The 27,553-nt window shown below is 40.2% G+C and overlaps 1 protein-coding gene across 1 annotated transcript; it reads right to left on the bottom strand.

Moving 5' to 3' along the window:
* Window positions 1–5,529: 5,529 nt before the first annotated feature.
* Pym1 (PYM homolog 1, exon junction complex associated factor) lies at window positions 5,530–25,322 on the bottom strand. Its single transcript, XM_058586173.1, has 4 exons — window positions 25,307–25,322; window positions 24,557–24,660; window positions 6,907–7,000; window positions 5,530–6,500 (listed from the first exon to the last, which is right to left on the bottom strand). The coding sequence occupies exons 2-4, from the start codon at window positions 24,588–24,590 to the stop codon at window positions 6,017–6,019; spliced, it is 612 nt and encodes a 203-aa protein (XP_058442156.1). The 5' UTR covers window positions 24,591–24,660; window positions 25,307–25,322; the 3' UTR covers window positions 5,530–6,016.
* Between the last annotated feature and the right edge of the window lie 2,231 nt (window positions 25,323–27,553).

Below are 27,553 nucleotides of genomic sequence, written 5' to 3'. Positions count from 1 at the left end.
ATAAACCATGTGGAAAATCAGTGTTTAAGATATTTTGATATTTTGGGGGGCTAGGGATATAGCTCAGTTGGTAGAGTGTTTGCCTTGCATGCACAAGGCCCTGTGTTCAATCCCTAGCACCACACACAAAAAAAAGATATTTTGGGAGCTGAGTACGGTGGTGCATGCCTATAATCCCAGCTGCTTGGGAGTCTGGATTGGAAAATTGAGGCCAGGTTCAGCAATTTAGCTAGGCCCACAGCAACTTAGAGAGACCCTATCTCAAAATAAAACATTAAAAAGGGTTGGGGATGTAGTTAAGTGCTTAAGCACTTCTGGGTTCAGTCTCTGATTCCAAGGGGGAAAAAAAAGGAATCCTGGGAAATTGTGTGTGTGGTAGGAAGAGATAGGAGTTTGAGGCCAGTTCTTTTGCAGTAATCCATATAAAAAGTAACTAATAGCTCTGGGCACGGTGTTGGACGCTTGTAATCCCAGCGTCTCCGGACGCTGAGGCAGGAGGATTGAGAGTTCAAAGACAGCCTCAGCAAAAGCAAGGAACTAAGCAACTCAGCGAGATCCTGTCTCTAAATAAAATACGAAAAAGAACTGCGATATGGCTCAGTGGCTGAGTGCCCCTGAGTTCATACCCCAGTATCAAAAAAAAAAAAAAAAAAAAAGTAAATAATATATCTAGGTAATGAAAATAAGAATAAAAAATATATAATTATCATAAAACCTCATGCCCTCAGGCTCTTTCAGTGTTTGGTTTTCGACAAGTTTAATTTGAAGTACCACCACGCAAATAAAACCTTGAATCTCTCTTTCTTGGTTGGTCCTCTCCACTCTACCTTAGAGAGTGCTACTCTTACCTCCATTTTCAATAGTCTGTACTTTGCCTGTGCGGGGGGGGGGGGGGGGGGGGGGGGAGAGAAATCTGATGAGTGGGTTTTAGAGAGCTGACTGGGGTAGAAAAAGATTGGGAGTTATTAACACAAAGGTAACTATTGAAATCCCAGGAGTAAATTAAATTGCCAAGACTTCAGCAAAACATAACCTTGGGGGGTAGGGATTTAGGATGTTCGAGATCTTCTATTCATCCTTCCAGACTCAGTTTTAGCCTACAGCATGTCATCTCCTCTGGGAAGCCTGCTCTAATCTCCACCTCCTTATCCCCAATTTTATACATGATTTAGTGATACCTGTTCTCCTTCAGAGCACCCTGTATATGCCCCTAATAGAATATCAAGTTGGGTGTTTACATCTGTTTTCTTTGAGCTTCTAGAAAAGGGGTACCAAAACTTAGGCAACATTGTATTCTCCTGGCCTAAGGAAGGCTCCTGAAAAAATGTCTTCCAGGGCTGGGGTTGTAGCTCAGTGGTAGAGCATGTGTTAGTCAGCTTTCTCTTTCTCTTGTTATTTGTTATAACAAATACCTGAGATAAATCATCTTATAAAGACAGGTTTATTTTGGCTCACAGCTTCAGAGGTCCCACCTCATGTTTGCCTGGTCCTTTTGCTTTTGGGACAGTGGTGGCATTTTGCAACATGGAGGGAATTTGTGTCAGAGGAGCTCCTTACCTCATGGCAGCCAGGAAACAGAGAGAAAGAGGAAAGGTGGGGATTCTCAATATCTCCTTCCTTCCATTAGGCTCCAGCTCTTAAAGTTTCTACTACCTCCCAATAGTGTTATGGACTGGGGACCAAGCCTTCAATACATGGGCCCTTGAGATGCAGGGATTCAATATCCAAACTATTGCAGAGCACTTGCCCAGCATGCACAAGGACCTAGGTTCCATCACTAGTACTACAAAAACAAAAGCAAACAAATGGGAAAAAAATGCTGAATTACTCAATCTTCAAGACATGTTACTTTTCCAATAATCAGTCTATTTTGTTTTATTCTAAGAGAATATCCAAAACTGGGAATTTTAAGAAGAAATTTATTTCTTACAGTTCTGGAGGCTGGGAAGTCCAAGATGGAGGGCTGTCATGCTGTGTCATGAGGGAAGGTGGAAGAGCAAGAGAGCACATGAAAGGTGGGAGTCCAATCCCCTTTTTATTAGAAACCAAATCCCTCAATAACTAAACCACTGTTGTAATAATAGCCTTAATTTATTAGTGAGGGCTATGCCTCTTGACCTAATCACCTATTAAAGGGTCTACTTCTAAACACTATGGCATTGGGGACTGAGTTTCCAACACGAGAACTTTGGGGACATATTCAAACCAGAGAACCAAGAAAGAGATCCCTTAATTTTGCCTTTTTTACCTCTCTCAGCCATTTCTATTACCCTGACATAGCTAGTTATTCACTTTGGAGTATGACTTCTATCCCTTTCACTTCAATTTAGTATCTTTAAATTCCAGGGGAAAATTGAAAGCATTCCTGATCATTGACAGGTGGCAGAATTGACATCCCCCCCAAAAAAATGTATTTTTTTTTTCAAATCAGTTCTGAGGTCAAACTCAGGGCCTCATACATTCCAGGCAAGTACTATATATCACTGAGCTACACACCTAATCCCAAAAATGTACTCTCTTGATCCCATATTCTCAATCCTCAATTTGCTCATTTAGGTTATATTTAGGGAGGGGAACAAGATCTAGACATTCTCTCCTGAAATGCTTGGGAGCCTAAAGAGAAAAGATAATCTAGCAGAATAAATCTGCTACTTTGAAAACAAGTACAATCTGTGGATAGGATAATTTGTAAACATCGGACCTTCCTAGTACCACCTAGTGGACAATAAGAAAACAACACATGGGCTCTGAGCACAGGAGGGGAAATGGCTAGTCCAAATATAATTCACCTCCAGATCCCTAGAATTTTTGCTATTTCCATATAAAGAGGGAATCATATGCAAGAAGAGAAATTTCAAATAAATAATACAGCCTCGGAATAGAAAATAAAGGGAGGGGCTTATTTTCTTCACTATCATTTACAGTTGGGGAAATAATTATACCAATATTCTTTTGCCTCACCCATCCCAAATACAGGGACAAGAAGGACAATGTGTGATACTTTAGCCCCTCATTATTGATTAGATTAGTGGTTTTCAAACTTATTATATATATTACATTTATTATATTATATATGCATACATATACACTTTTCAGAAAAATAATTATCATGGAACATATTATGAATTGATTGTACCCCTTCCAAATTTATGTTAAATCCCTAATCCTTAATGTGATTGTATTCAGAGAGGAGGTCTTAAGAAGGGAATTAGGTTTAGACAAAGTTACAAAAGTAGGATCTTCATGAAAGGATTAGTGCCCTTATAAAAAGGGACTTTGTCCAGGATCAAACAAAAAAAGGGCATATGAAAGCATACAGCAAGAAGGTAGAGGCCCTCATTAGGAATCAAGTCTGTTGGCATCTTGGTTTGGAACTATGAGAAATAAATGTCTATTGTTTAAGCCTCCCAGTCTGTTTTATTTTATTATGGCAGCACAAGCTAATTAAAGACATATTTACATCTATTAAGCATCAGGCTCTGCTTTTTTCTATTCAGTTGAAGAAACAATACTGGTTAGAACTTTCTAAATTGATATTTTTAAATGTTTTTAAAATATCTTTATTTTTATTTTATTTATATGTGTGCTGAGGATCAAACCCAGGGCTTCACACATGGTAGGCGAGCGCTCTACCTCTGAGCCACAACCACAGCCCTCTAAATTGATTTTTTAGAGGAGATAAAATTTTTTCTCTACCCTCTTGAGCTGTGGCCGAGCCTAAAATTTAAACTGACATAAGATAGAACAAGAAAAGTTTCCCTTTCCCAATAACTTTTTGTTTTGTTTTGTACTGTGTGTGATTGTGGGGATCAAACTGAGGGCCTTGAATACACTAGTCAAGTGCTCTAGCCCTGAGGTACATACCCAGCTCACACTGGTAAGCACTGGGGATCCAATAATGATAAACAGTCCCAGGGCTCAAGGAGCTCCTTGTGGAGGTCTGACAAATCAACAAGCGTGACAATATGGCATTATAAATGCCATTATGAAAATAAGTACAGAGGACAAAGGAAGCAAATAAGAAGGGCACCTAAATTAATATTTGAGGGTAAAGAAAGGCTTCCCAAAGAGGATAACATTTAAGAGATCCAAAGGCTAAGAGAAAGCTGACCAGGAAGACCATCAGGAGAAGTGTTCTAAGTAGCAGGATCAGCAGAAGCAAAGGACTGAGGCACAAAAAGAATATGGTTCATTTGATCGACTGAAAGCAGTTAATTTTATTTGGAGTATAGTTAGACCAGAGTTGGAAAATGAAAGAAAATAATGCTGAAGTTAAGTAGTACTGAATTATGTAGGACCCTGAGTCAAGTTAAGAATTCTGAATTCCTGAGATAGTTGACTTCAGCTGAGTTTCTCCTCCCTTCACCTCTACAGTAAAGAATGACTGTGATTAACTGAGGGTGGGTATCACAGGTATTACAAAATTGAATAACAGGTACTTTTGTTTATAAATTCCTCTATTCATATCATTAGTTTACCCCATAATGCCATCTTAGTGTGGTATCTGAGAACTGTCCTAGGTACAGCTGTGAAATAAGTCAAGAAACAATAAATGTACAAAAGTTCCATTGATATTATGGCACAATAAGAACAACACATAAATTAGCAAGTTAAATTAAATTTGCTCTTGCTGGGCTAGGGCTGGGGCTCAGCAATAGCGCACTTGCCTGGCATGTGTGAGGCACTGGGTTTGATTCTCAGCACTGCATATTAATAAATAAAATAAAGATATTTTAAAAACATTAAAAACAGAGTTCAATCCCCAGCTAAGTGAAATAATGCAATCCCCAAAAAACCAAAGGTTGGATGTTCTCTCTGATATGCGGATGCTAACACACAACAAGTGCGGGAGGGGAAGAACAGTTTAGTGGATTAGACAAAGGGAAATGAAAGGAAGGGAGCAGGTATAGGAATAGGAAAGATAGTAGAATGGACTTAACTTTCCTATGTTCATATATGAATATACCACAATTAATTTCCACGTCATGTACAACCATGAGAATGTGATCCTAATTAGAATGTTACATTCCATGTGTGTATAATGTCAAAATATACTCTACTGGGCTGGGATTGTAGCTCAGTGGTAGAGCGCTCACCTAGCATGCGCGGAGCCCTGGGTTCGATCCTCAACACCACATAAAAATAAATAAACAAAATAAATAATAAATAAACAAAATAAATAAATAAACACACATACACACTCTGATGTATATCTAAAAATAACAACAACAAAAAATCTGTTCCAAGTTTCATTAGATTCTAAGACTAATTTCTATTTACTGATATCTGAGTAGACATGTACAGAAATCAGTGTTGCTAATTTGGTAATACACTCATAATTTTTTAAAATTAAAAGAAATATTACTCCCAACATGTGTATTTCTGGGCCAAATTTATGGGATAAAACAAAGAGATAAAGCCTAGGGCTGGGGATACAGCTCAGTTAGTAGAGTACTTGCCTTCTATGCACAAGGCCTGGGTTCAATCCCCAGCACCACAAAAAAAGAAAGAAAGAAAGAGACAAAGCCAGACATGTCTACTTGAGTTTATTCTTGTTCTTTAAAAAAAGAAAAACAGAGAGAGAAAGAGACAAAGTGGGGTGGGGGAAGAGAGAGATATTAGGATAGACAGGGAAATAACTCAAACACTGTGAACAGGAACCAAGACTCCAAGATTTGGGCGTACTCCCTCTACCCTCCACCTCAGTTCTCCAAGAGAGTCCCACCCACCTGATTTTCTTTTAAACAAGACACCCAAATCAGCAGCAAAGGTACCTGGGGTAGACACTGAGATTTTGAACACTGGGAATGAGAGGGAGAAAGTCCCAAAATTAGGAGTTGGAAGAAAAGGGAAGGAATGAGGGAGAGGCTAGGCTCTGGAGGGCAGAGTTGGGCAGCGAAAGGTGGAAGTGAGTCAGTATGAGGGGTTCCCCTCCTGACCGCTGCTGCCCACACTTCCCTGGACCCCAGAGAGCCCCACGGTTTGTTCTGCAGTCCATTCCCTATTCCCAAAGGCCTCACAGGCCTAACTCCAAGTCCTCTAGCTCCTCCTCCAGCGCCCTCCTCCTTGCTAGCTTCTCCAGCTGCTCTTTGCTGGGCTGACTGACTTCTCCAGCCTGGATCCGCTGTTGCAGCTCTTCCACCTGCCGAAGCTTTTTCTTTAGGTTCTTTATCTTCTTGGCTTTCTCAGTGGTGGCAGCTGAATCAGGTGGGTCAGAAGCAGCTGTTGAGGCTGAGTGGGAGCCTTGTGGAGCACTGGGGAGTTGGGCTGTCTCTCCCAGGGACACCTTGTCAAGAGTCCGGCTCAAGGCCTCTGCCTCTCCTTTCTCTTGCTGTTGCCGCCTCTTCTCCTTTCGCTTCAGGTTGCGTTTGGCTGTCTTGGAGAGGCCTGGTTCACCACCTTCAGGTCTAGATGGGATAACAGGAGTGGTGGCCTCAGGGCTCAGCCCTGGAGGCAGCTCTGGTTTACTCTTGAAAAACTTCACATATTTATTTTCATACCTGCAGAAAACAAAAGAAGTCAACAAATTTCTAAGAATCACTGACTTTTTGATTCTTAATCTTCCAAATCACTTCATTCTCATAACATTCCCAATTCCCTCCTCTCTTTAGGTGCCTCCCCCACTTTGCCTAGCTCTGCAGGAGAGGCTGTTGGAGGGTGCCAAGGATCTGAAATTGTGACTGGCATTTGGAGGTTCTGATTATCAGAGGTCATAGAATCAAGACTAGTCACATGTAACCCTCAGTCATCTGAGAACCCCACCCAGCACCTTGCTCTCCTTTCTCCAGTGCCCTTCCTTCCATTTCCTTGGGGTACTGGAGAGTCATCCCTGAATTTATGGGCACACATAATTTATACTTCTGGAAGGACCCCATTAACTAGCCCTTCTCAAGCCTAACCACGCACACTGGGACCTCCTCCTGGGGCACATAGCCTTCTTTCACCCTCCGCTGCTTGCGCCAGGTCCCGTCAGGTCTCTGTGTTGAGGCGATGTACTTGCCTGAAATGAGAGAGATTAAGGTGGAGAGTTATTCTTTCTTATTTTCTAAGATGAAAGAATGCGTAAATGTGCATTTCCCTTAGCACCTATCTTGTCTACCAAATGCAAACTGCTAAGTTATATTTTCTTCTATCAACCCCAATCCCTGTCATCATTATTTACTGAGTAACTATGTACTATACAACATACCACCCTTGCCCTCAAGGAGCTTTTGTTTTTATAATTTAGTTGGCAAGAGAGGATAGGCATAGACCCAATTATTCACCAGTTTGGGCAACAGAGTGAGACTCCATCAAAAACTGAGTGCAGTAGCACATGCCTATAATCTCAGCAACTCTGGAGGCTGAGGCAAAAAGATCACAAGTTCAAGGTCAGACTCTGCAATTTAGCAAGACCCTGTCTCAAAATTTAAAAAAATGAAAAGGGCTGCTGGGAATGTGGCTCAGTGGTAAAGCATCCCTGGTTTCAATCTTCAGCTTAAAAAAAAAAAGAGAGAAAGAAACACAAAACAATTGTAAGAGGACATCAAAGAAAAGCACCAAGTACACAAGAGTATACATAAAGGATACTTGTTGATAATTATTGAATTAGCAAAAAGCTGAAAGTAACTTAAGTGGTGATCAACAGATGAATGATTAAATGGCTTTGGTTCGTCCACACAACAGAACACCATACCGCTGTTAAAAAGAATGTTAGATATAGCTGCCAGGTGCTATAGCATCCCCTCAGCAGTACAAAAAAAAGGGGGGGATGTTAAATATAAATGTACTACCATTGAATAGTGTGTATGGTACACTAAGTGAAAAAGTGAGTTGTAGGATAATGTGTAGAGGTCCTCAAACCTTTTTACTTTAGGAACCCTTTACCCAGCGCCTCATACAAGCTAGCAAGTATTCCACCACTGAGCTAGCTACATCCCCAACCCTTGGTACTGGGCATTGAACCCAGAGGCATTATACTACTGACCTACATCTCCAGCCATTTTTTTATTGTTTGAGATACGGTCTTGATAAATTGCCTAGGCTGGCCTCAAACTTGCAATGGTCCTACCTCTACCTCTTGAGGAGCTGGGATTACAGGCTGGCATCACTATGCCCAGCTCTCTTTATAGTCTTATTTTACAATGTTATGTATTTATTTATGTTACAATTCAAAAAAATGCACTAATTTCCTCAGAAAAGTCTGTAAGCACTAGGAAGTTGTAAATTTCACAGTGGCTAAAGTTTCCCAAACTTCTAATTTTCTAATTTTGGAGGGTTTGAATTTTATCATTGATAATAAATATTGTCAGTTGTTTTCCTTGAAATGACAGGCTTGTCTACGGCCATACCACCCTGAACATGCCCGATCTCACGATCTCGTCTGAAATGACAGGCTTGCTTCCTTCCTTCATTTTCAAAAGAATGACTGTCAAATATATCTGACAGGTTTTTGTTTTGTTTATTTTGTAAGACAGGGGCTGCTAAATGGCTGAGGCTGGCCTTGAATTTGGGAAACACCTGCTTCAGCCTCCTCAGCTGCTGGGATTATAGGCAAGCACCACCACACCCAGCTGTGAAAATGTTTTTGCTTACAGAATTCCTAAAAGGGTTTTTAAGGCCCCTGCACCACCCCCATCTCCAAGAGTCATGGAGAACACTTTCAGAACCTCTGGTAGAAACTATGGGTCCCATTTTTGGTGAAGCATGAGGCAGGACTTAAAGGTCTATGAACACAGGTCATGCCTGTAATCCCAATATTCAGGAGGCTGAAGCAAGAAGATTGCTTGAGCCCAGGCGTCTGAGAATAACCTGGGCAACACAGCAAGACCCTGTCTAAAAAAAGGGCGGGAGGTGTAGCTTAGTAGTAGAGCGCTTCTTAGCATGGATGTAGCCCTGGGTTTGATTCCCAGCACCAAAACAGAAATTCTATGTTGTCTGTGTATGAGGACAAAGAGAAAAGTGTGGAAGGACACATACCAAGCCTTTAATGTTGTTTACTTTAATAGGGATAACCTGGAAAAAGAGAAATGGCAAAACCATTTTTTAAAATTATATATATAATTACTCATTAAAAAAAAAAAAAAAACTGTAGTACTTTTTTTGGTGGGGGGTACCAGGGATTGAACTCAGGGGCACTCGATCACTGAGTCACATCCCTAACCCTATTCTGTATTCTTTAAATTAGAGACAGGGTCTCACTGAGTTTCTTAGCACCTCGATAAATTGCTGAGCTGGTGAACTCACTGCCTCCACCTCCCAAGCTGCTGGGATTACGGCAGAAAAATCAAATCTATGACCTCCTATGAGGATTATGTATTTTTCCATTAATTGATTTTTTTTTCAAAATGCAAATATCAGCTAAATGTAGTGGTATACACCTGTAATCTCAGGGACTTGGGAGGTTGAGGCAGGAGGATTCCAAATTCAAGGCCAGCTTCAGTAATTAGGGAGGCCCTAAGCAATTTAGACCCTATCTCAAAATAAGAAAAAAAAAAAAGGATTGGGGAATGTAATTTAGTGCTCAGTGGTAAAACATCCCTGGGTTCAACCCCAAGTACCCCCAAAAAAGAAAAAAGCAGTAGTCAGGCTGGGAATGAAAAATCGGACCAGGCCAGACCAGATCACACACATGCCTGTAATCCAGGCAACTCAGGAGGTTGACACAGGAAGATTACAAGTTCAAGACTAGCCTCAGCAATTTAGCTAGCTAAGCAACTTAGTGAGACCCTGGCTCAAAATAAAAATTAAAAAGGGCTGAGGACATGATTCAGTTGGTTAAGCACTCTGGATTCAATCCCCAGTAGCAAGAAAAAGGGAAATGGGGCCAGATCTTAGGTCTTAGAAACAAGGTCAAGGAATTTGGACTTTATCAGATGAGTAAAAGAAATACGGAGGATATTTTTTGGCCAGGAGTGATAGTTAGACACAAGAATAAAAACAAAAGAATAAAAAAAAAAAAACCTGAAAAGCTTCATGAAAGGACTAAGACTAGTGTGGGCTCTGAAGAAAGGGTCAAACTATAGGAAATGAGAAAGCAGACAGAATGGATCGGAAACAGAAGTCCATTCTAAAACAAAAACTCAGATGTGAGAATACAGATGGCATTTTCAGGAGATGGCAAGTAGAGGAGTCTGGCTGAGCCAAAGAAAGGACTGGTATAGTGAAAGGCCAATGTTCAGATCTTGAATGCCAGTTAAGGAGTTTAATATGTGGCACATGGCATGCATTCACTAAACACTTGTCAAATGAATGAATCCTTTATCCAAAGCATTTTTGTAAAGCCTTGGATATGAATAAATCCTTTATTCAAAACAGTGTTTTAGACCAGTTAATCCGGCATGATGAGAAGGTAAATTGGAAAAGAAAAACACTGGAGTCTAAGGAAACCAGTTAGAAAAAAGACTGCAATAATCTTTTTCTCCTCCCCCATCCCCACCCTGGTTACTGGGGATTGACCTCGGGGCACTCTACCCCTGAGCTATAGATGCAGCCCTTAGTATTTTTTGAGACAGGGTCTCTCTAAATTACTCAGGCTGGACTTAAATCTGCAATCCTCCTGCCTCAGCCTCCTAAGACTGTAGTAATCTTGGCATGAAGAGGCAGAATTGGCTAAAAAATAACTCAAAGAAGACACTGATGCTAATGCATTATCAAAGGATCAACCATACTTGGTGATTCACTGACTAGAGGAGAGGTAAGCAAGTTAGAAATCAAAAATAACTCAATACATTTCTAGTAATCCTACTGTTAAGAATTAACATAAAGGAATAGTTCCAAGAGGAAAAAATACAAAGAAAGAGGAAAATATAATTACGTAAAACTTATGGCATTATCTATGAATAAAAATTAAAACCAAAATTTACATCTAATTTTATAAGAATGGCTAAATATACATAGTATATATGTTTAAATGATGACAGAAGCCAGGCACCATGGCACACACCTATAATCCCAGGTACTCAAGGAAGCTGGGGCAGGAGGATCACAAATTCAAGGCCAACCTCAGCAATTTAGCAAGACCTGTCTCAAAAAGTAAAAAAAAAAAATTAAAAATAAAAGAAAGAGCTGGGAATGTAGCTCACTGGTAAAGCACCCCTGGCATCAAATTCAGATACCTACCCACCCCCCACACACAATGATAAAATTTTTCAAAAAATCTTATGATGTGATCTAATAGAAAATATAAGAAAATTATACATATACCATGATTTTTTTTTTTTTTTTTTGTACCAGGGGTTGAACCCATGGGCACTTAACCACTGAACCACATCCCCAGTCCTTTTTTTATATTTTATTTAGAGACAAGGTTGCTTAGGGCCTTGCTGAATCACTGAAGCTAGCTTTTAACTTGTGGTCCTCCAGAGCCACTGGGATTACAGGCATGCACCTCGGAGCCTGGCCATCCATGATTTCAACCATTAAATGTTATGAATATTTGTAAATTTAGAAAAGGATATGCAATAATGAAAATGTTATGTTAGGGTAATAAAATTATAAATACTTCATTTTGCTGAGCATGGTGGAGCACATCTATAATCCCACAAAATGGAAGGATGAGGTAGGAGGATTGCAAATTTGGGCCAGTCTCAGCAATGTAAAGAGACCCTGTCTTGGCTGGGGCTATGGTCCAGTGGGTAGAGTGCTTGCCTTGCATGCACAGGGCCCTGGGTTCAATCCTCAGCAACACACACACACACGTGAGAGCCTGTCTCAAAATAAAAAAATTTTAAAGGACCAGGGATATAGCTCAGTGCTAAAGTGCCCCTGGAGTCAATATCCAGGACAAAAGAAATTTTTTTTTTTCTTTTAAAATATTCCCTTTAATGTTGCTGACATATTGTGGATTTCTTAAATATGTAATTTTAGGTGGCTTAGAGAATTATGGTACACTAAGGACAGCAAAATTATCTTGACCAAATAATTCATAAAGATTAGAGACACAGCACCTATTGTGATCCTTGGAAAATGAGCAGGATTTAGACAAGTAAAGGTGAAAGCAGAGTTCAGAAAAAAAGAGAAAGGTAAAGGAACAAGAGCAAAGGGGCAAAAAATATTTGAACCTTTACTTAAAATTCTTCCTGGATTCCTATTTCCCTCTGGGTACTTACATGGAGTCACATACAGAAGGTCCTCTTGACCTAGCTCCTGCTAGTCTCCAGCCTCCTAACACACAGGCAGCCACTCGCTTTCTACTCTAGCCACAGAAATAGTCACAAATCTCACCCAGAACTGTGCCTCTACTCTCTATGTCTTTTTGCTTTATTTCCCTTTTCCTTATTTCTTATGTTAGCTAATTCTTACTGGTCTTTAAGTGAATTCACTCCACTGCAGCCTTCCCTGAGCTTCCCAACACAAGCCAAGTTAGAAGCTGCCCTTCGTGCACACATATCACCTATTTCAGCCTTTATCATGATCTAATGTTTAATGTAATTGTTTGCTTGTTTGAATGCAAGGACTTTGTCTTTTAACTTTGTAGCGAAGAGCTTGGCTCATGGAAGACAGTAAATATTGGTTGAATTAATAAATGTGAAAGTTTAAGTATATCATGAAATAGCAAGAATCCAGCATATTTTTTTAAAGAGAGAGAGAGAGAGAGAGAGAGAGAGAATTTTTTTAATATTTATTTTTAATTTTTTTCGGCGGACACAACATTTTTGTTTGTACGTGGTGGTAAGAATCAAACCCAGGCCGCACACATGCCAGGCGAGCGCGCTACCGCTTGAGCCACATCCCCAGCCCCAAATTTTGGACAAAAAGGTATATATAATGAGAAAAGAAACTAGAATAAACTAGTGAGTATATGAAAGATCTCCAATCTCTACTGCATTTGGGATTTAAGCCTTAGATTGCAGGAGAACACCAAAGACCTATAATGGAGTACAGGTGATCTGCTTAAAGCTATGCTTTTAAGTCTAACCTGAGTTGGGCACAGTGCTGTAATCCCAGCCCACCTTTAATCCCAGTGACTCGGGAGGCTGAGGCAGGAGAATTGCAAACTCAAGACCAGCCTCGGCAACTTACTAAGACCCTAAGCAACATAGACAGACCCTATCTCAAAATAAAAAATTAAAAAGTCTGTGGATATGGCTGAATGGTAAAATTCTTCTGGGCTCAATCCCCAGTACCAAAAAAAAAAAAAAAAAAAAGAATTTGAAAATATAGTGTAGTCATCCCTCAGCATCTGTGGGGGAATGTTTCCAGGACACCAAATCCTCAGGTGCTTAAGTCTCTTATACAAAATGGCATAATGTTTGCATATAACCTTTTCAAATCCTCCCATATACTCGAATTATCTCTGGATTATTTATAATACCTAATACAATGTAATGATATATAAATTCTTGTAAACTACATTGTTCAGGGAATAATTACAAGAAAATCAAGAGTAGTGACGTGTTCAGTAGAGACACACACACACACACACAAAAAAAAAAAAAAACAACTTTTTTTTTTTTTTAAGAGATGGATCTTGCTCTGTTGCCCATGCTGATCCCAAATTCCTGGGCTCAAGCAATCCTCCTGTCTCAGCATCCCTAGTAGCTGGGATTACAAGTATATGCCACACCCAGCCATGAATATTTTCAATCTGAGGTTGGTTGAATCTGTAGATGCAGAACCCATGAATGTGAAGGGGTGACTATACAATAAACTTAAAGTGGAGAAAATGAAAACAATAGCTGTAACAAAAGAAAACCTAACTGGGATAGTCTTTGTGGCATTAAAAGGAAAATGAAAAGAAAAATCCATTATGAAGGATAAATGAACAAGATGCAAAGACTGCTAAGATTTGAATTGGAGAGGAAATAATAAAAATAGTGTTACAATGAATTTAATTTGATGCCTTTCATATATATTATCTTGTTTTTCACCCCATATTTTTGGGTAAATAGGGCATATGGTAATAACACTTATTCACACATGGATTTTAAATGTTTATTGAGCACTTACTGTTGTGCCAGGCACTGTAACAGAAGCTAGAGATACAATAATGAATAAAGCAAGCAAGATTCTTGCCTGCTTATAGCATACATTCCTGTGAGGAAGATAATAAATGAGGACACAAACTAATTACAATATCACTCTTGAATGTGGAAAGTGGGAAGAATAAAAACCACTGACATATACAAAGTCCAGAAAGGAAAACTTTGTGAAAATAACTAATTCACTTCTAGACAATCAATGTTTTACATGGAATCAGGGAGAAAGGGATAATAGTAGTAATATTGAATACTAGAAATATTGAAGTCAAATGCATAGAGTTTATAGCAGGCCCCTTTTATCAGAGGGGGATATATTTCAAGATCCACACTGGATGCTTGAAACTGCAGATAATACCAAACCCTATACACAGGTTGAGCATCCCTAATCCAAAAATCCAAACTCTGAAATGCTCTAAATCTGAAACTTTTTGATTGCTGACATGATGCCACAAGCAGAAAATTCCACACCCGATCACATGTGATAGATCACAGTCAAAATGCAGTTACGCTTAAAATATTATATTAAATTTCCTTCAGGCTGTGTATGTAGGGTATATCTGAAACATAAATAAATGCTGTGTTTAGAATTGGCTTCTATCCCAAGATATTTCACTATGTATATGCAAATATTCCAAAATCTAAAAACATCCAAAATCCAAAACACTTCTGGTCCCAAGCATTTTGGATAAGGGATACTCACCCTGTATACTGTTTTATCCTAATTATACATATTTATGCCAAAGCTTAATTTATAAATTAGGCACAGTAAGAAATTAACAATAACTAATAAAATATAACTATAACAATATACCATAATAAGTTATTTAAACGTGGTCTCTATTACTCTCTCAAAATATCTTATTGTACTATACTGTATTTTTGCACTTGAATTGATCACAGTTAACTGAAACCATAGAAAACAAAACTTCTGACAAAGGGGCACTATTGCATAGCTGAAGAATTAAGAGAAGTAAAGATAGATTGTGAGGAAAGCAGGGCAGAGCTTCTTGAATGGCCATCCTGTGTGGAAGCCCTCTGAGATACAAATAGCTCATTATCACATAGGAGCACCTATTTTATGTTATCTTGGTTCCATCCTCTGGCCTTGATGGTATCCAAGGGTGAAGTCAAAAAGAAGGGAGAGGTTTGGCGATTCCCACCCCTAGAAATAAAAACCAAGGGCAGAATATCAGGACTTTCAGATAACATTTTTGAGAGAATCAGAAAGTACAGATTAGGGACTGCTACTCTGTTTTTTAAACTTTGTCATTTCCCACATCTATTGTTTTATAATTTTCAACCTGTTTTCCTTAAACCTATTAGTAATAAAAACTCTTAATCCAAAAAGGGCCTTGTTTGAGGGGTCGCAGGAAGACAGTACAGAGACAACATTGCAAGGCTTGGGAGAACTCCAAGGGACTAGAGAAAGTGACTGGTAAAGATGTGTTGATGAGCCTGAGGATGATCTCCGGCCAATGATAAGACCTAGCTAGAGGTGGTTTCCAAAAAAGAGATCAGAGTTGGAGGAATGACCCTGGAAAATGATCATGATTATTTCTCTCAAGGAAGTAAAGGTACTAAAATCATGAAGTGATTCATAGAAAAGGACAGAATAATGCCATGGAGACCAAAAGAGTTTTATGTAACAGTAGTTGATTAACAGTGTTAAAAGTACCATTTTAAGGGAGTAAGTGATTAACACTATTAAATACTGCAGTGAGATCTAGGACAAGGAGAACTGAGTAAAAGTCAACTGTTTCTGGCAATTTGGAAATCCCTGGTTATCTCCAAGAATAGAGCTTTGGAAAAGCATGGTGGTCAGAAGCTAGACTACAAATTAATTAAATATGATAAATAGGCGCAGTGGCTCACAGTTGTAATCCCAGGGACTCAGGAGGCTGAGGCAGGAGGATTCTGAGTTCAAAGCCAGCCTCAGCAATTTAGCAAAGCCCTAAGCAACTTAGTGAGATCCTGTCTCAAAATAACTAAATAAAAATAAAAAGTGCTCAGTTTATGGCACCATAGGATTAATCCCTGAGACCAAAAAAAAAAAAGGACAAACATTTATTGAAAGCTTCCTATGAGAAATGTACTGTACTAAGTGCCATTAGGATTAACAATATGAGCAAGCAAAATGGTGCTTAGTTTCAAAAAATGTACATTCTAAGTAAGGGGAGCTGGGCAAGCAAAAAATAAGACAAACGTATAAACAACAAAAGTAACCTAACAGATGCAGATAAAGAATAAATAACCATACTCCATTTGATGAGGGAAGGTAGCAGGAAACTAGGAAAACCTTAAGAAATTGACATTAAAGATTAGGTAATAGTAATAATAAAAACAACAAATAAGCAGCCAATATTTTACAGGCAGAAAAGAAGAGAAACAAATAGGAACAACAAGAAGCAAAATCATAGCAGTAGAAAACTCACAGTATGTTATGAATGATTACAAATAAGCATTTATTAATGAGTAGCTATATTACACCAGGAACTTCATATACTTTATCTTGTTGAGTTTAGACAGTGGGTAAATATTATTTACAAGTTGAGGAAATAGTCTTACAGAGATTGAGTAGTATGTTGTAGTACACACCTATTGTTGTAGTCCCAGCTATTTGGGACTGTGAGGCAGGAGGATCACAAATTTAAGGCCATCTTATGCAATTTAGGAGACCCTGTTTCTTTTCTTCCTTCTTTTTTTTTTTGGGGGGGGGGCGGGGTGCTGGGGATTGAACCCAGGGCCTTGTGCATGTGAGGCAAGCACTCTATCAACTGAGCTACATTCCCAGCCCTAGGAGACCCTGTTTCAAAAGATGTAGGCGTGCTAAGGATATAGCTCAGTGGTAAAGTGCTTGCTTAGAATGCCTAAGGTCCTGTGATCAATCTCTAGTATTAATAAGAAAGACTAGTCCAAGATCTTATAAAGGTAGCATGTAGCTAGCTGTAGTTACATTCTGAACTCAGGTCTGATGCCAAAACTTACTATCACACTGATGTTCTACTTTCCTATAAAGCCCAGTTTCACCAGAGGGTACAGGCAAACATACAATATGTGACAAATACTAGAATGAAAACTAGTCTGTGCTCATACTAGAGAGTCATGTCTTAACGTAAGCAGGTAGCATGAAGAGTCCATGTATCAATCTGAAAGTTAACTCCCAAAAGTTAACTCCCAAATAATAACATTAGCAATCTTTTATTGAGTACTTGCCAAATACTTTATTCAATATTTATAAATGTTATCTTATTTCATTTTCACAACTCCAAAGTATTATTCCAGTTTAATAGAAAATGAGAAATTTAATAACTTGCCCAAAGTTAATTAGTAAACTGCATCAAAAATTGAACTCAGAGTAAGGGCTCCCAAGGCTACAGTCTTTCTTTTACACTGGTACTAGGGATTGAATCAGGGCTGCTCTACCACTGCTACCTTCTCAGCCCTTTTAATTAATGTATGTATTTATATATTTTTATTTTTTGGTACTGAAGATTGAACTCAGTGTCGCTAAACCACCAAGCCATATCCCTAGAGCATTTTTCTAGTGTTTTATACTGAGTCAGGGTCTCACCAAATCCTTAGGGCCTCACCAAGTTGCTGAAACTGGCTTTAAACTTGCAATCCTTCTACCTTAGCCTTCTGAGTTGCTGGAATTACAGGCATGTACCATAACCTCCAAAAGAGCTGGAGATGTAGTTCAATAATAAAGAGCCCTTGGGTTAAATCCCCAGTACCAAAAAAAAAGTACTAAGGATATTAAAAGGATATGTTAAATGTGTAAAATAAATAAATATGAATTAATTTTCACAATTAAAAAAAATAAATCAAAATGTATCCTTCTGGGCAATCTATCCTAAGATAATAACCCTAAATGAGGGGCTGGGAGTACAGCTCAGTTGTAGAATGCTTGCCAAGCATGCACTAAGCCCTAGGTTCAATTCCCAAACCACATCACAAAACAAAACAATAACCCTAAATATAGGCAAAAATTTATGTGCAAAAATATTCACGAAGTTCTTATAAAAAAATTTTTTTAGAGTATTACAGCTCTTTTAGAATCTGCCTAAAAGATTTGCTAGTTTTTGCCAGAAACAACCCCACCCCCATAGCAGACAAACAAAAGTTCTGGAAATAATCTAAAAATCCAATGGCAGAAGAAAGGTAAGGGCTAAAGGTGTGGCTCAGTGGTAAAGCAACTCTGGCTCCAGTTTCCACCATTAAAAAAAAAAGAAAGAGAGAATTAATGTCATAAGGTTAAGTGAAAGGCAAGATATTAAAAACATATAGAGCTAGGCATGGGGATGCATGCCTGTAATCCCAGTGATTTAGGAGACTGAAACAGGAGGATCACAAGTTCAAACGAAGCCTTAGCACTTAGTGAGCCCCAGAGCAACTGAGCAAGCCCCTGTTTCTAATAAAATATAAAAAAGAGCTGTGGATGTGGCCCCTGGATTCAATCTCTGGTATCAAAAAAAAAAAAAAAAAGCAGTAACCTTATAGTATGTCAGATGAGATGGAATAGAAAGAGACTAGAGATTAGACAAGTTATTTAAAAGGTCACAGCAATATTTGTAGAATAATAGAAACTAAAATTTTAGCAGGCACTTAGAATAGCTCAACTATTATGCTTGACACTTGGTATATAATCTCTGCTAATCCATACACCAACCCTTACATAATAGTAATAATTACAAAAGAGTGCTTTGGACACATGTGTCAGATATGTACATTGCTTTATTTAAACTTTTAAAAATATTTTAAATATTTTTAATATCTATTTTTGTTTTATTTATTTTTATTTGGTGCTGAGGCTTGAACCAATGCCTCACATGTGCGAGGCAAGCACTCTGCCACTGAGCCACAACCCAGCCCACTTTAATTAAATTTTAATTCTCACAATATTTCATTAATGAGAAGAATTCCCAAGGCCATAGAGCTAAGTATTGAAGAAGGAATAAGTGTAATGCCACTAGAAATAAAAGAATATTTCAACAAGCTGGGTGTCATGGCATATGCATATAATTCTAGCTACTCAGGAGGCCGAGGCAGAAGGGCAGCAAATTCAAGGCCAGCCTTGGCAACTTTATGAGTCCCTATCTCAAAATAAAAAATAGCTCAGTGGTAAAGTGCTTGCCTCATATGTGTGAGGCACTGGGTTCAATCCTCAGCACCACATAAAAACAAATAAAGATACTGTTTGTTCATCTACAACTAAATAAATATGAGTCCCTATCTCAAAATAAAAAAATATTTCCTGGTGTTCAATCCCCAATTGGGTTTAATCCCCAATAAAGCAAAAAAAGAAAAAAAATCATATTTTGACAACTGATGTAAAAGGGAGGAGGTGGTAGATGGTATGAGAAAAGTAAAAAGCCAAGTCTGGTGACTCATGCATGTAATCCTAGCAATTTGGGAGGCTGAGACAGGAGGATCAAGAGTTCAAAGCCAGCCTCAGCAAAAGCAAGGTGCTAAGCAACTCAGTGAGACTCTGTTTCTAAATAAAATACAAAATAGGGCTGGGGATGTGGCTCAGTGTTCAAGTGCCCCTGAGTTCAATCTCCAGTACCAAAATAATAATAACAATAAATAAAAAGGGCTGGAGCACAGCTCAGTGGTAGAACACCCGGGGTTCAATCTCTATCTCTAGTACTACTAAAAAAAAAAAAAGGAAAAGATGATTCAAAATACAAGGGCAATGAAAAGACCTAGTGCTCCAATCTTGGTTTCTACTTTCTAACATCATTCTTCAGAAAATGAACAAAGAGCATGCCTGTAATCCCAGTGGCTCAGGAGACTGAGGCAGGAGGATAGCGAGTTCAAAGCCAGCCTCAGCAAAAGCAAGGTGCTAAACAACTCAGTGAGAGAGCCCCTGTCTCTAAATAAAATACAAAATAGGACTGGGGATGTAGCTCAGTGGTTGAGTCTCTCTGAGTTCAATCCCCAGTACCCCCCCCCCAAAAAAATGAACAAAAATTCCTTGGAGAAATGGCTGATTCTAGAATTGAAGCAGGAAATATATACATGATGAGCCTGGAACATCTTCAAAAGGAGAGCTTACTTTGTATATCAAAGAGGAAAAGGGCCAGCTAAAAAAATAAGAGTTCCCAATGTCTAAAAGGTTGAGGGTTAGGGATGTAGCTCAGCAGTAAAGTGCTTGCCTAGCACACACAAGGCCTTGGACTCAATCCCCCGCATCAATAAATAAAGGCTGGAACAGTCAAGCAGTAAAATAAAAATAGTATTGGATTAAAAAACCTAATTATAAAATAAAAAATCAATGTCAATATTGATATAAATAAATGTTTGAAAAAATAAGCAGAAAGGAGAGAAATCTCTTATGCAGAATAATTCCAAATGATCTCTGTCCTTAAGGAAAAAAACCTAATATCCTACTCTTGATGTTTGGGCTGCATAAGTGACTTCCCTCCAAAGAATATAATGGAAAGGAGGAGGGTAGAGAGAAACTCTACAGTAGAGAAGCCTTACAACCACTACCTTACCTGATGACCATGGTCAATATCAATATTTAAAAAATCACTGTGATCCTACATCATTATCACTCTGCCTCTATGGTCTTATCCCCAAAATACATAACCCCATCTAATCATGAGAAAAATGTCAGATGAATTCCAATGGACAGCGAGCATTGTGACTAGTACACACCTATAATCTCAGTGACTCTCAAAACTGAAGCAGGAAGATAATAAGTGCAAGGCCAGCCTAAGCAATTCCGCAAGGTCCTGTCTCCAATGGAAAAACCAGGAGTAGTGGCCCAATCCTGTAATCCTAGCAGCTCGGGAGGCTGCGACAAGAGAATCACTAGATCAAAGCCAGCCTCAGCAACACTGAGGCATGAAGCAACTCAGTGAGACCCTGTCTCTAAATAAAATACAAAATAGGGCTCAGGATGTGGCTCAGTGGTCGAGTACCTGAGTTCAATCCCCATTACCAAAAATAAAATAAAATGAAGAGAAGCCAGGTGTGGTGATGCATGCCTGTAATCCCACCAGTTCAGAAGGCTGAAGCAGGAGGATCCCAAGTTGAAAGCTGGTCCTGGCAACTTAGTGAGATCCTGTCTCAAAATAAAAAATAAAAAGGGCTGGGGACATGGCTCAGTGGTTAAGCACCCCTGGGTTCAATCCTCAATAACAAAATAAATAAATAAATATTTAGAAATTTAAAATATATAAGTAAAATGAAAAGGGCTAGGGATGTAGCTCAGTGTTAAGAGTATCCCTGGGTCTAGCCCTTGCTACCATAAAAAGGCATAGGCAACTCAGGAGACAGGGTGATGCTAAGAATAATAACTGTAGTTAAGGAACAAACTAAGCAGTGAGGAAATGGAAATAGGTTTAGACCTGATATTCAATAAATCTGCCTGTGAATAGGAAAGAAACAGAAATGACATGACTTGATTTTTCAATGAAACATAGTGAGCTTATCTGCCATAAAAGGAAAAATTAAAAGGGTGGGGCACAGAGAGTAGAAAAGATTAGAGAGATGGTCATGGGAAATTTAATGACACCTGGAAAAAAGTATTGTAGAGAAGCTGTGATCTGACAGAAGTTAACATTATATGGAATCTGCTAGTTTCTATGCTTTTTCTCTAGCAACATGCAACAGTCTAGAAACAGAAGCCAAGAAACTAGTTGATAGGTATGATTCAATATAACAGAAGCCCTTGCCTTAGTATAGAAGATCAAAATTACTAAGAAAATGAAAAAGATAGTATCAAATTGGTTGGCCATATAGGTCTAACTAAGCAGCAGCAAAGGTAATCATAAGGTACTGGTAGACTCAACAAAATGGGAAGGATCGAGAACCAGAAAAATGGGAATGAAGCTCTAATAGTACAGCTCTTGCCTAGCATGCTCAAGGTCTTGGGTTTGATCTTCAACACTGCACACTCCCACAAAAAAAGAATCAGAGCACCTAAAAAAGACAAATAGCTGCCTCTGTAGATCTGAGGTAGTCAAAAAGGGGAAGGAGGGCTGGGGTTATGACTCAATGGTAGAAGGCTTGCCTAGGATGTGTGAGGCACTGGGTTTGATTTTCAGCACTGTGTATAACTAAATGAATAAAATTAAAGTCCATTAACATCTAAAAAATAAATAAATACAGTTTAAAAAAAAGTAAAGGAGCTGGGTATAGTGGTATAAGCCTGTAATCCCAGTTACATAGGAAGCTGAGAAAGGAGGATCACAAGTTCAAGGCCAACCTGAGCAACTTAGTGAGACCCTGTCCTAAAATAAAATAAAAAGGCTAGAGATGTAGCTTAGTGGATGACTGCTTGCCTAGCATGCATAAAACCTTGGGTTTAATCCCAGTATCACAAAAAAGAAGAAAAAAAGAAGAAGGTGGTAACTGGTAAGGAGGCTAAAGTAAGTACTTGGAGGGTACCTGAAGGGAAGGTACTGGTAGTGTTGTCAGGTTGGTGGCAGTGACTTAGAACAAAGCAGCCTGTGTGGGAAAGAAACATCAACCAGGCCCCCACGGAAACACCTGCCAATTAGCAGGATCTCCTGACTACCACCTGTCAATCAGCAGGACCCCTTGGACAATCCTGGAGTTCAGCCAGCTTTCCACCAACTCCAGCGGGACAAGGGACTCTAAAACACATTTTCCTGTCCCAAGCCCTTCCCTTCCTGCCTAAGCCCCATAAAATTCCAGTCCAGTCAAGCTCCCACGCGGTTTCTCCTCAGACCCTTCTCCTTGATTTTTCAATGAAACATAGTGAACTTATCTGCCATAAAAGGAAAAATTAAAAGGGAGGGGCACAGAGAGTAGAAAAGATTAGAGAGATGGTCATGGGAAATTTAATGACACCTGGAAATTTAACGACACTCTGTTGGTGTGATCGAGTTCCGCCCAGGAGTGATATCTCAAATAAGGCCTCATTCAGAGGCCTTTTTAAATCTTCGTCCTTTGGTCACTGCCCACCTTGCCTGATCTTATAAGTGTCACTGATGAGGTCCAGGTTGTAGTGATTCTAACATATATCTGGTTTGAAAATAGAAAGGTAAGTCAATGGTCTCATGCTGAGAACCAGGAGATCAGAGAATTTCAAAAGTGCTAAAGACACTGAGAATAATAGCAAGAAACAGCATAGAGAAAACAATATGGTTTGATGGGTCTGGGTCCTTATGGACAGTAAATAATGGCACTGAAGTTTTAAAGAAACTACTATAATTGCATGGCAATACCTTCTACAAAGATTGCAGTGACAATGGTAGGCCAATTATCAGAAAGCTGTATAGGAGTGGAAAAGAACAGTTTATTCCTCCCTCTTTCCCACACAGGCAAAGGGAACAGAAAATGTCTCTTTATGGCAGGGTAAGGGAGATGTGATATCTGGATTTTTATTAAGTCAGGATTAAGGGGGAAAAAAAAGGACTGGATGATAAGTAGTATTTTCAGAACATACATTAGAAGTTGAACACATTAAAGAAAGACTGAACAGTCAGCACAAACAAAGATGGTGTATCACTTTGAAGAGGAGAGACGTGGGTTGTCATTAGGTACCATAAGATAGAGGGCTGAGATATAAGAAACATATAAAGCAGCAGAACAAGCGGCATGAATGGCACATTTTAAAACACACTGTGCATACCACTGCATATGCTCGGTGTCACCTACACAGAAGACTCACATATACCATACAGGCTACAAAAACATAATCACCTCGCACTTACATAGCATTTTACAAACTACTTTCGTATATATTACCCTATTTCACCTTCACTGGGTCGATATTACTACCATGCACATTTTTCTAAAGACAAGATTACTAGAATAAGACAAAACTATGAAGAAAGCCTTTATTTTTCAATTTCTCACATACACAGCAGACATTATTTGGCATCTCAAATAATCGGGCTAAAATTCTTCTCAAGCCAGAAGGAATAGTAGGTTCTATCAACCAAAGACCTTGGGAGAAGTCACTAGACACCTTCCTGTTTGCCTTCTCTCACCTTAGATTCTGCAATCCCTATCATCATCACCGGGGGAGGTAGAGATAGGTGGCTCCATCAAGGAAAAAACTCAAGTTGAAAGTTATATTAAGTTCCTCCTCCCTTCACACATCTAGACCTCAGTGACCCAACAAATCAAGATGAGAGGGAGAGTGGGAAAGGAACTAGGTAGCAATGGATTGGTCTTCAGTAGATATAGCTTCGAGAAAAAGAATGAAAACAGGGATGGGTAGGACAGGAAACAGGTATAACTAAGACATGAGGGGGGGGAGGCAGGGGGCTGGAATTGGACGGAAGTAAGAGTGTAGGAGTCCATAAGGCTGGAGAACCAAACAGAGATATAGGAGCTCCAATCGCTGCAGAAAAACTGAGGGCCCGTGAGGGTCCTGAAGCAGGGAGCATTGAAAGACCCAGGGTTTGGGTGACCGGAAGCAGAGACCCCCCAAATACGAGACCAGAAGGGGGCGCAGGTGACACCCCGGAGGAGAGAATGAATGGGGAAGGCGGTCCGGGGGGCGGGGCAAAGGAGGGGCCCCGGGATGGGCGGGGCACAGACCCCTTTGCAAGTACGAACCCCTACCCCGAGAGCCCAGGGAGAAGCGAGTCCGCGACTCCCGCACTCACCGCCGGTCTCGTCAGTTACATAGGGAGTCGCCATCTTGAAAACGCAAACCACTTCCGGCGTGCGCGGACTGGGGTCCCGCCCCCTCCCTACCGGAAGTGGAGTCCTGTTTGTAGCAAGCCACCATTTTAGTCTTAAAGGAAGAGTGCACCATTTCGTGGGCGAGGGAAAGGAAGAGGGGACTAAAAGCTGAGATAGTTGATAAAATAAAGCCTTGGATTCTTATTGCCACCCATATCACCCTTAAGCGCCTGGTGCGTGTAAATCAGCTGGGAGCGGGAGAGGTCCCGACACACAATTTCTCTCATCCCAGAACTGTACATCTAGGACATGCGAGGGGAAAGGGGCGCAAGGCCCAATTGCACCCGAAAGAGGGGGCTGATACAGAAGTAAAGGAAGACTATTCATGCTCTGACCTGACCCAGGTACCAAGGAGACTTGGTGACACGGGGCCGGCAAACTCCAGCAACGTACTTGAGTGCACCAATATTGCTGGAGGCATGTGGAAGACCCCAACTAACCCTTAGAAGGTGGGGAGGTCAAACTGGCATGCTGTTTGCCCTCACAGCCCAGCTAACTCTAGATCGAGACCTAAGAAAGAGGCCTGCAAGTCGGTGGCCGCTGCGGCTTGGTCACCTGTCCCCACACCCTCAGGGTTGCGGCTGGCTTTCATGGCCGAGTTGGGGCGGGCGGGCAGCACCGGGCAGCCTGGGCACTCGGTGGCGAAGTGACTTCCTGCCCTGGCCGCCTACCGGAGGAGTCTCCTCACGGTGAGCCCTAGGGTCAAGGCAGAGTGAAGGCATCTGGGCGGACCCAGTTAGTATTCGGTTCAACCTCGTGCAAGTCTCTGGGAGCTGAGGATCTAAAGCGGGATAGCTAGCCTATAATCCCAGCCGGCCCACACGGTAACTCCCTTGGCAGGTCTGCCCTGCCTCCAGCCTCAATTGTTCTTCAAAGAACCTCAAAGTTCTCCCTCCCCCACTCCTCTGTAGCTGTAATTCCTCAGGGCTAAATCTTGTTAAACTAGTTTCTCTTTTGGCCTGGGAGGGGCGAGTCACAGCTTCCTCTCCTCAGGTATCCCCTTATTTATTTTTCTTCAGCAACCCCTTTACCTTCCTCTGTAACCCTTATTTTAATGCCCACAGTACCTCTGTGAATATTAGTGACCACCTCTAACACTAGGCAGCATGCCTTAGTTAAAAAAAACAAAACAAAAATAAAAACAGCAATTGGCTGACTAGGACCTTAGTCAAGCAAATTAAACCTCAGAAGTTTTTTTCAGGGCCACACCTGTGCTTTCTTTCCGTTCTCCCATCTCCTTGACTTCTACCTGGGACCCAACTCACAGGTCTCAAAAAGATTTATTTAAAAACTATTTACATCTTTGGGCTGGAGTTGTGGCTCAGTGGTAAAGCACTTGCCTAGCACGTGAGAGGCACTGGGTTCGATCCTCAGCACCACATATAAATAAATAAATAAATAAAGATATTGTGTCCACCTACAACTATTAAAAAAAAAAAAAAAAAAGCATCTCTGAGCCTGCTCAGTACACAACATAAACCAAGCTCACCCTCTTGAGCTGAAAAAATTTATGGACAAGAAGTTATCATTGAAATTAAATGGTGCCACACATGTCCAAGGAATATTATGGGGAATCTGACCCCTTTAAGAATCTTGTGATCGGGGCTGGGGATGTGGCTCAAGCGGTAGCGCTCTCGCCTGGCATGCGTGTGGCCCGGGTTCGATCCTCAGCACCACATACAAACAAAGATGTTGTGTCCGCCGAAAACTGAAAAATAAATATTAAAAATTAAAAAAAAAAAAAGAATCTTGTGATAGATGAATGTGTGGATATCGGAACTAATGGGCAACAGAACAACTAATGGGCAACAGAACAATAGTGGAATGGTGGTAATACAAGGAAATAGTATCATCATGTTAGAAGTTTGGGAACAGGTACAAATAATGACTATTCAGCAGAGAAATCCATCACCCCTCTCCAAAGGGACTAACTATGACCTAAAAATCAGGTCATGTATATTTTCATATTAAACTTTTTGTTAAATAAACTTTTTAATAGTTAAAAAAAAAAAACTATAAACCATGCGTGTGGTGGTACATGCCTGTAATCCCAGTGGCAAGTCTGAGGCAGGAGGATCACAAGTTCAAAAACAAACAGCCTCAGCAACTTAGCAAGGCCCTAAGCAACTGGGAGACCCCATCTCTAAATAAAATATTTTATAAAAAGGGGGCTGGGTGGGCTGGGATTGCGGCTCAGAGGTAGAATGCACGCCTAGCATGTGTGAGGCACTGGGTTCGATCCTCAGCATCACATAAAGTAAAATAAAGAAATTGTGTCTACCTATACCTAAAAATAAATAAATAAATATAATTTAAAAGGGGGAGTTGGTGCTGGGGATGTGGCTAAGTGGTTAAATGCCCTGGGTTGAATCCTCAGAACAGAAAAATAAACCTATTTACATACAGATGGGAAGGGCAACACACACTTAGTCCCAGCTACTAGGGAGGCTAAAGCAAGAATCCAAGACAGACTCCGTTGTGCTTCAGCCCTGCCCCATCCATCATCCTGTCCTTAGCCTTGTAACTAATAAGAGGTGAGTATGATAGGAAGCCTCTAAAAATTAGTGGACTACATCAGTATCTAAGGAATGGTCTTTGTGGCTTCTGATGGGCCTGTTCTGCAAGGGGAATCCTAAAGTGGGCACTGCTCATTACCTAACCCTAATCCCCCACTGTGCCCCAAAACCTCCTGCCCCAGTTCTGGGTGACAGGAAGTGAAACTCAACTGTCTGCTTAGTAGACCAACCTAGTACCCAGCCCTGGGCCCCGGATGTGACCCTCCACCCTGAGGAGGAAGGGGGTAAAAAGAGGCTGGGGAGAACAGGCTGTTGTTTTTTCCTTTCCCTTTGTTCACTGCGGTTTCTTTCTTTCTGACTTTTATGATGTGGTTGACTACAGAAATGAGCATCTGGAACTGT

Source organism: Marmota monax, unplaced genomic scaffold, assembly GCF_021218885.2.
Source record: "Marmota monax isolate L192 unplaced genomic scaffold, Marmota_monax_Labrador192_F-V1.1 WCK01_AAM20220418_F8-fsc00151, whole genome shotgun sequence".
NCBI lineage: Eukaryota > Metazoa > Chordata > Mammalia > Rodentia > Sciuridae > Marmota > Marmota monax.
This window is presented reverse-complemented; position numbering and strand designations above follow the sequence as displayed.

Excerpts from the sequence above, each read along its gene's own strand:
- Pym1 (XM_058586173.1), bottom strand. The coding sequence starts at position 24,590 with ATGGCGACTCCCTATGTAACTGACGAGACCGGCG. Across the intron at positions 7,001-24,556 it reads TGTAACTGACGAGACCGGCG|GCAAGTACATCGCCTCAACA; the intron begins GTGAGTGCGGGA and ends CTCTCATTTCAG. Across the intron at positions 6,501-6,906 it reads CCCCAGGAGGAGGTCCCAGT|GTATGAAAATAAATATGTGA; the intron begins GTGCGTGGTTAG and ends TGTTTTCTGCAG.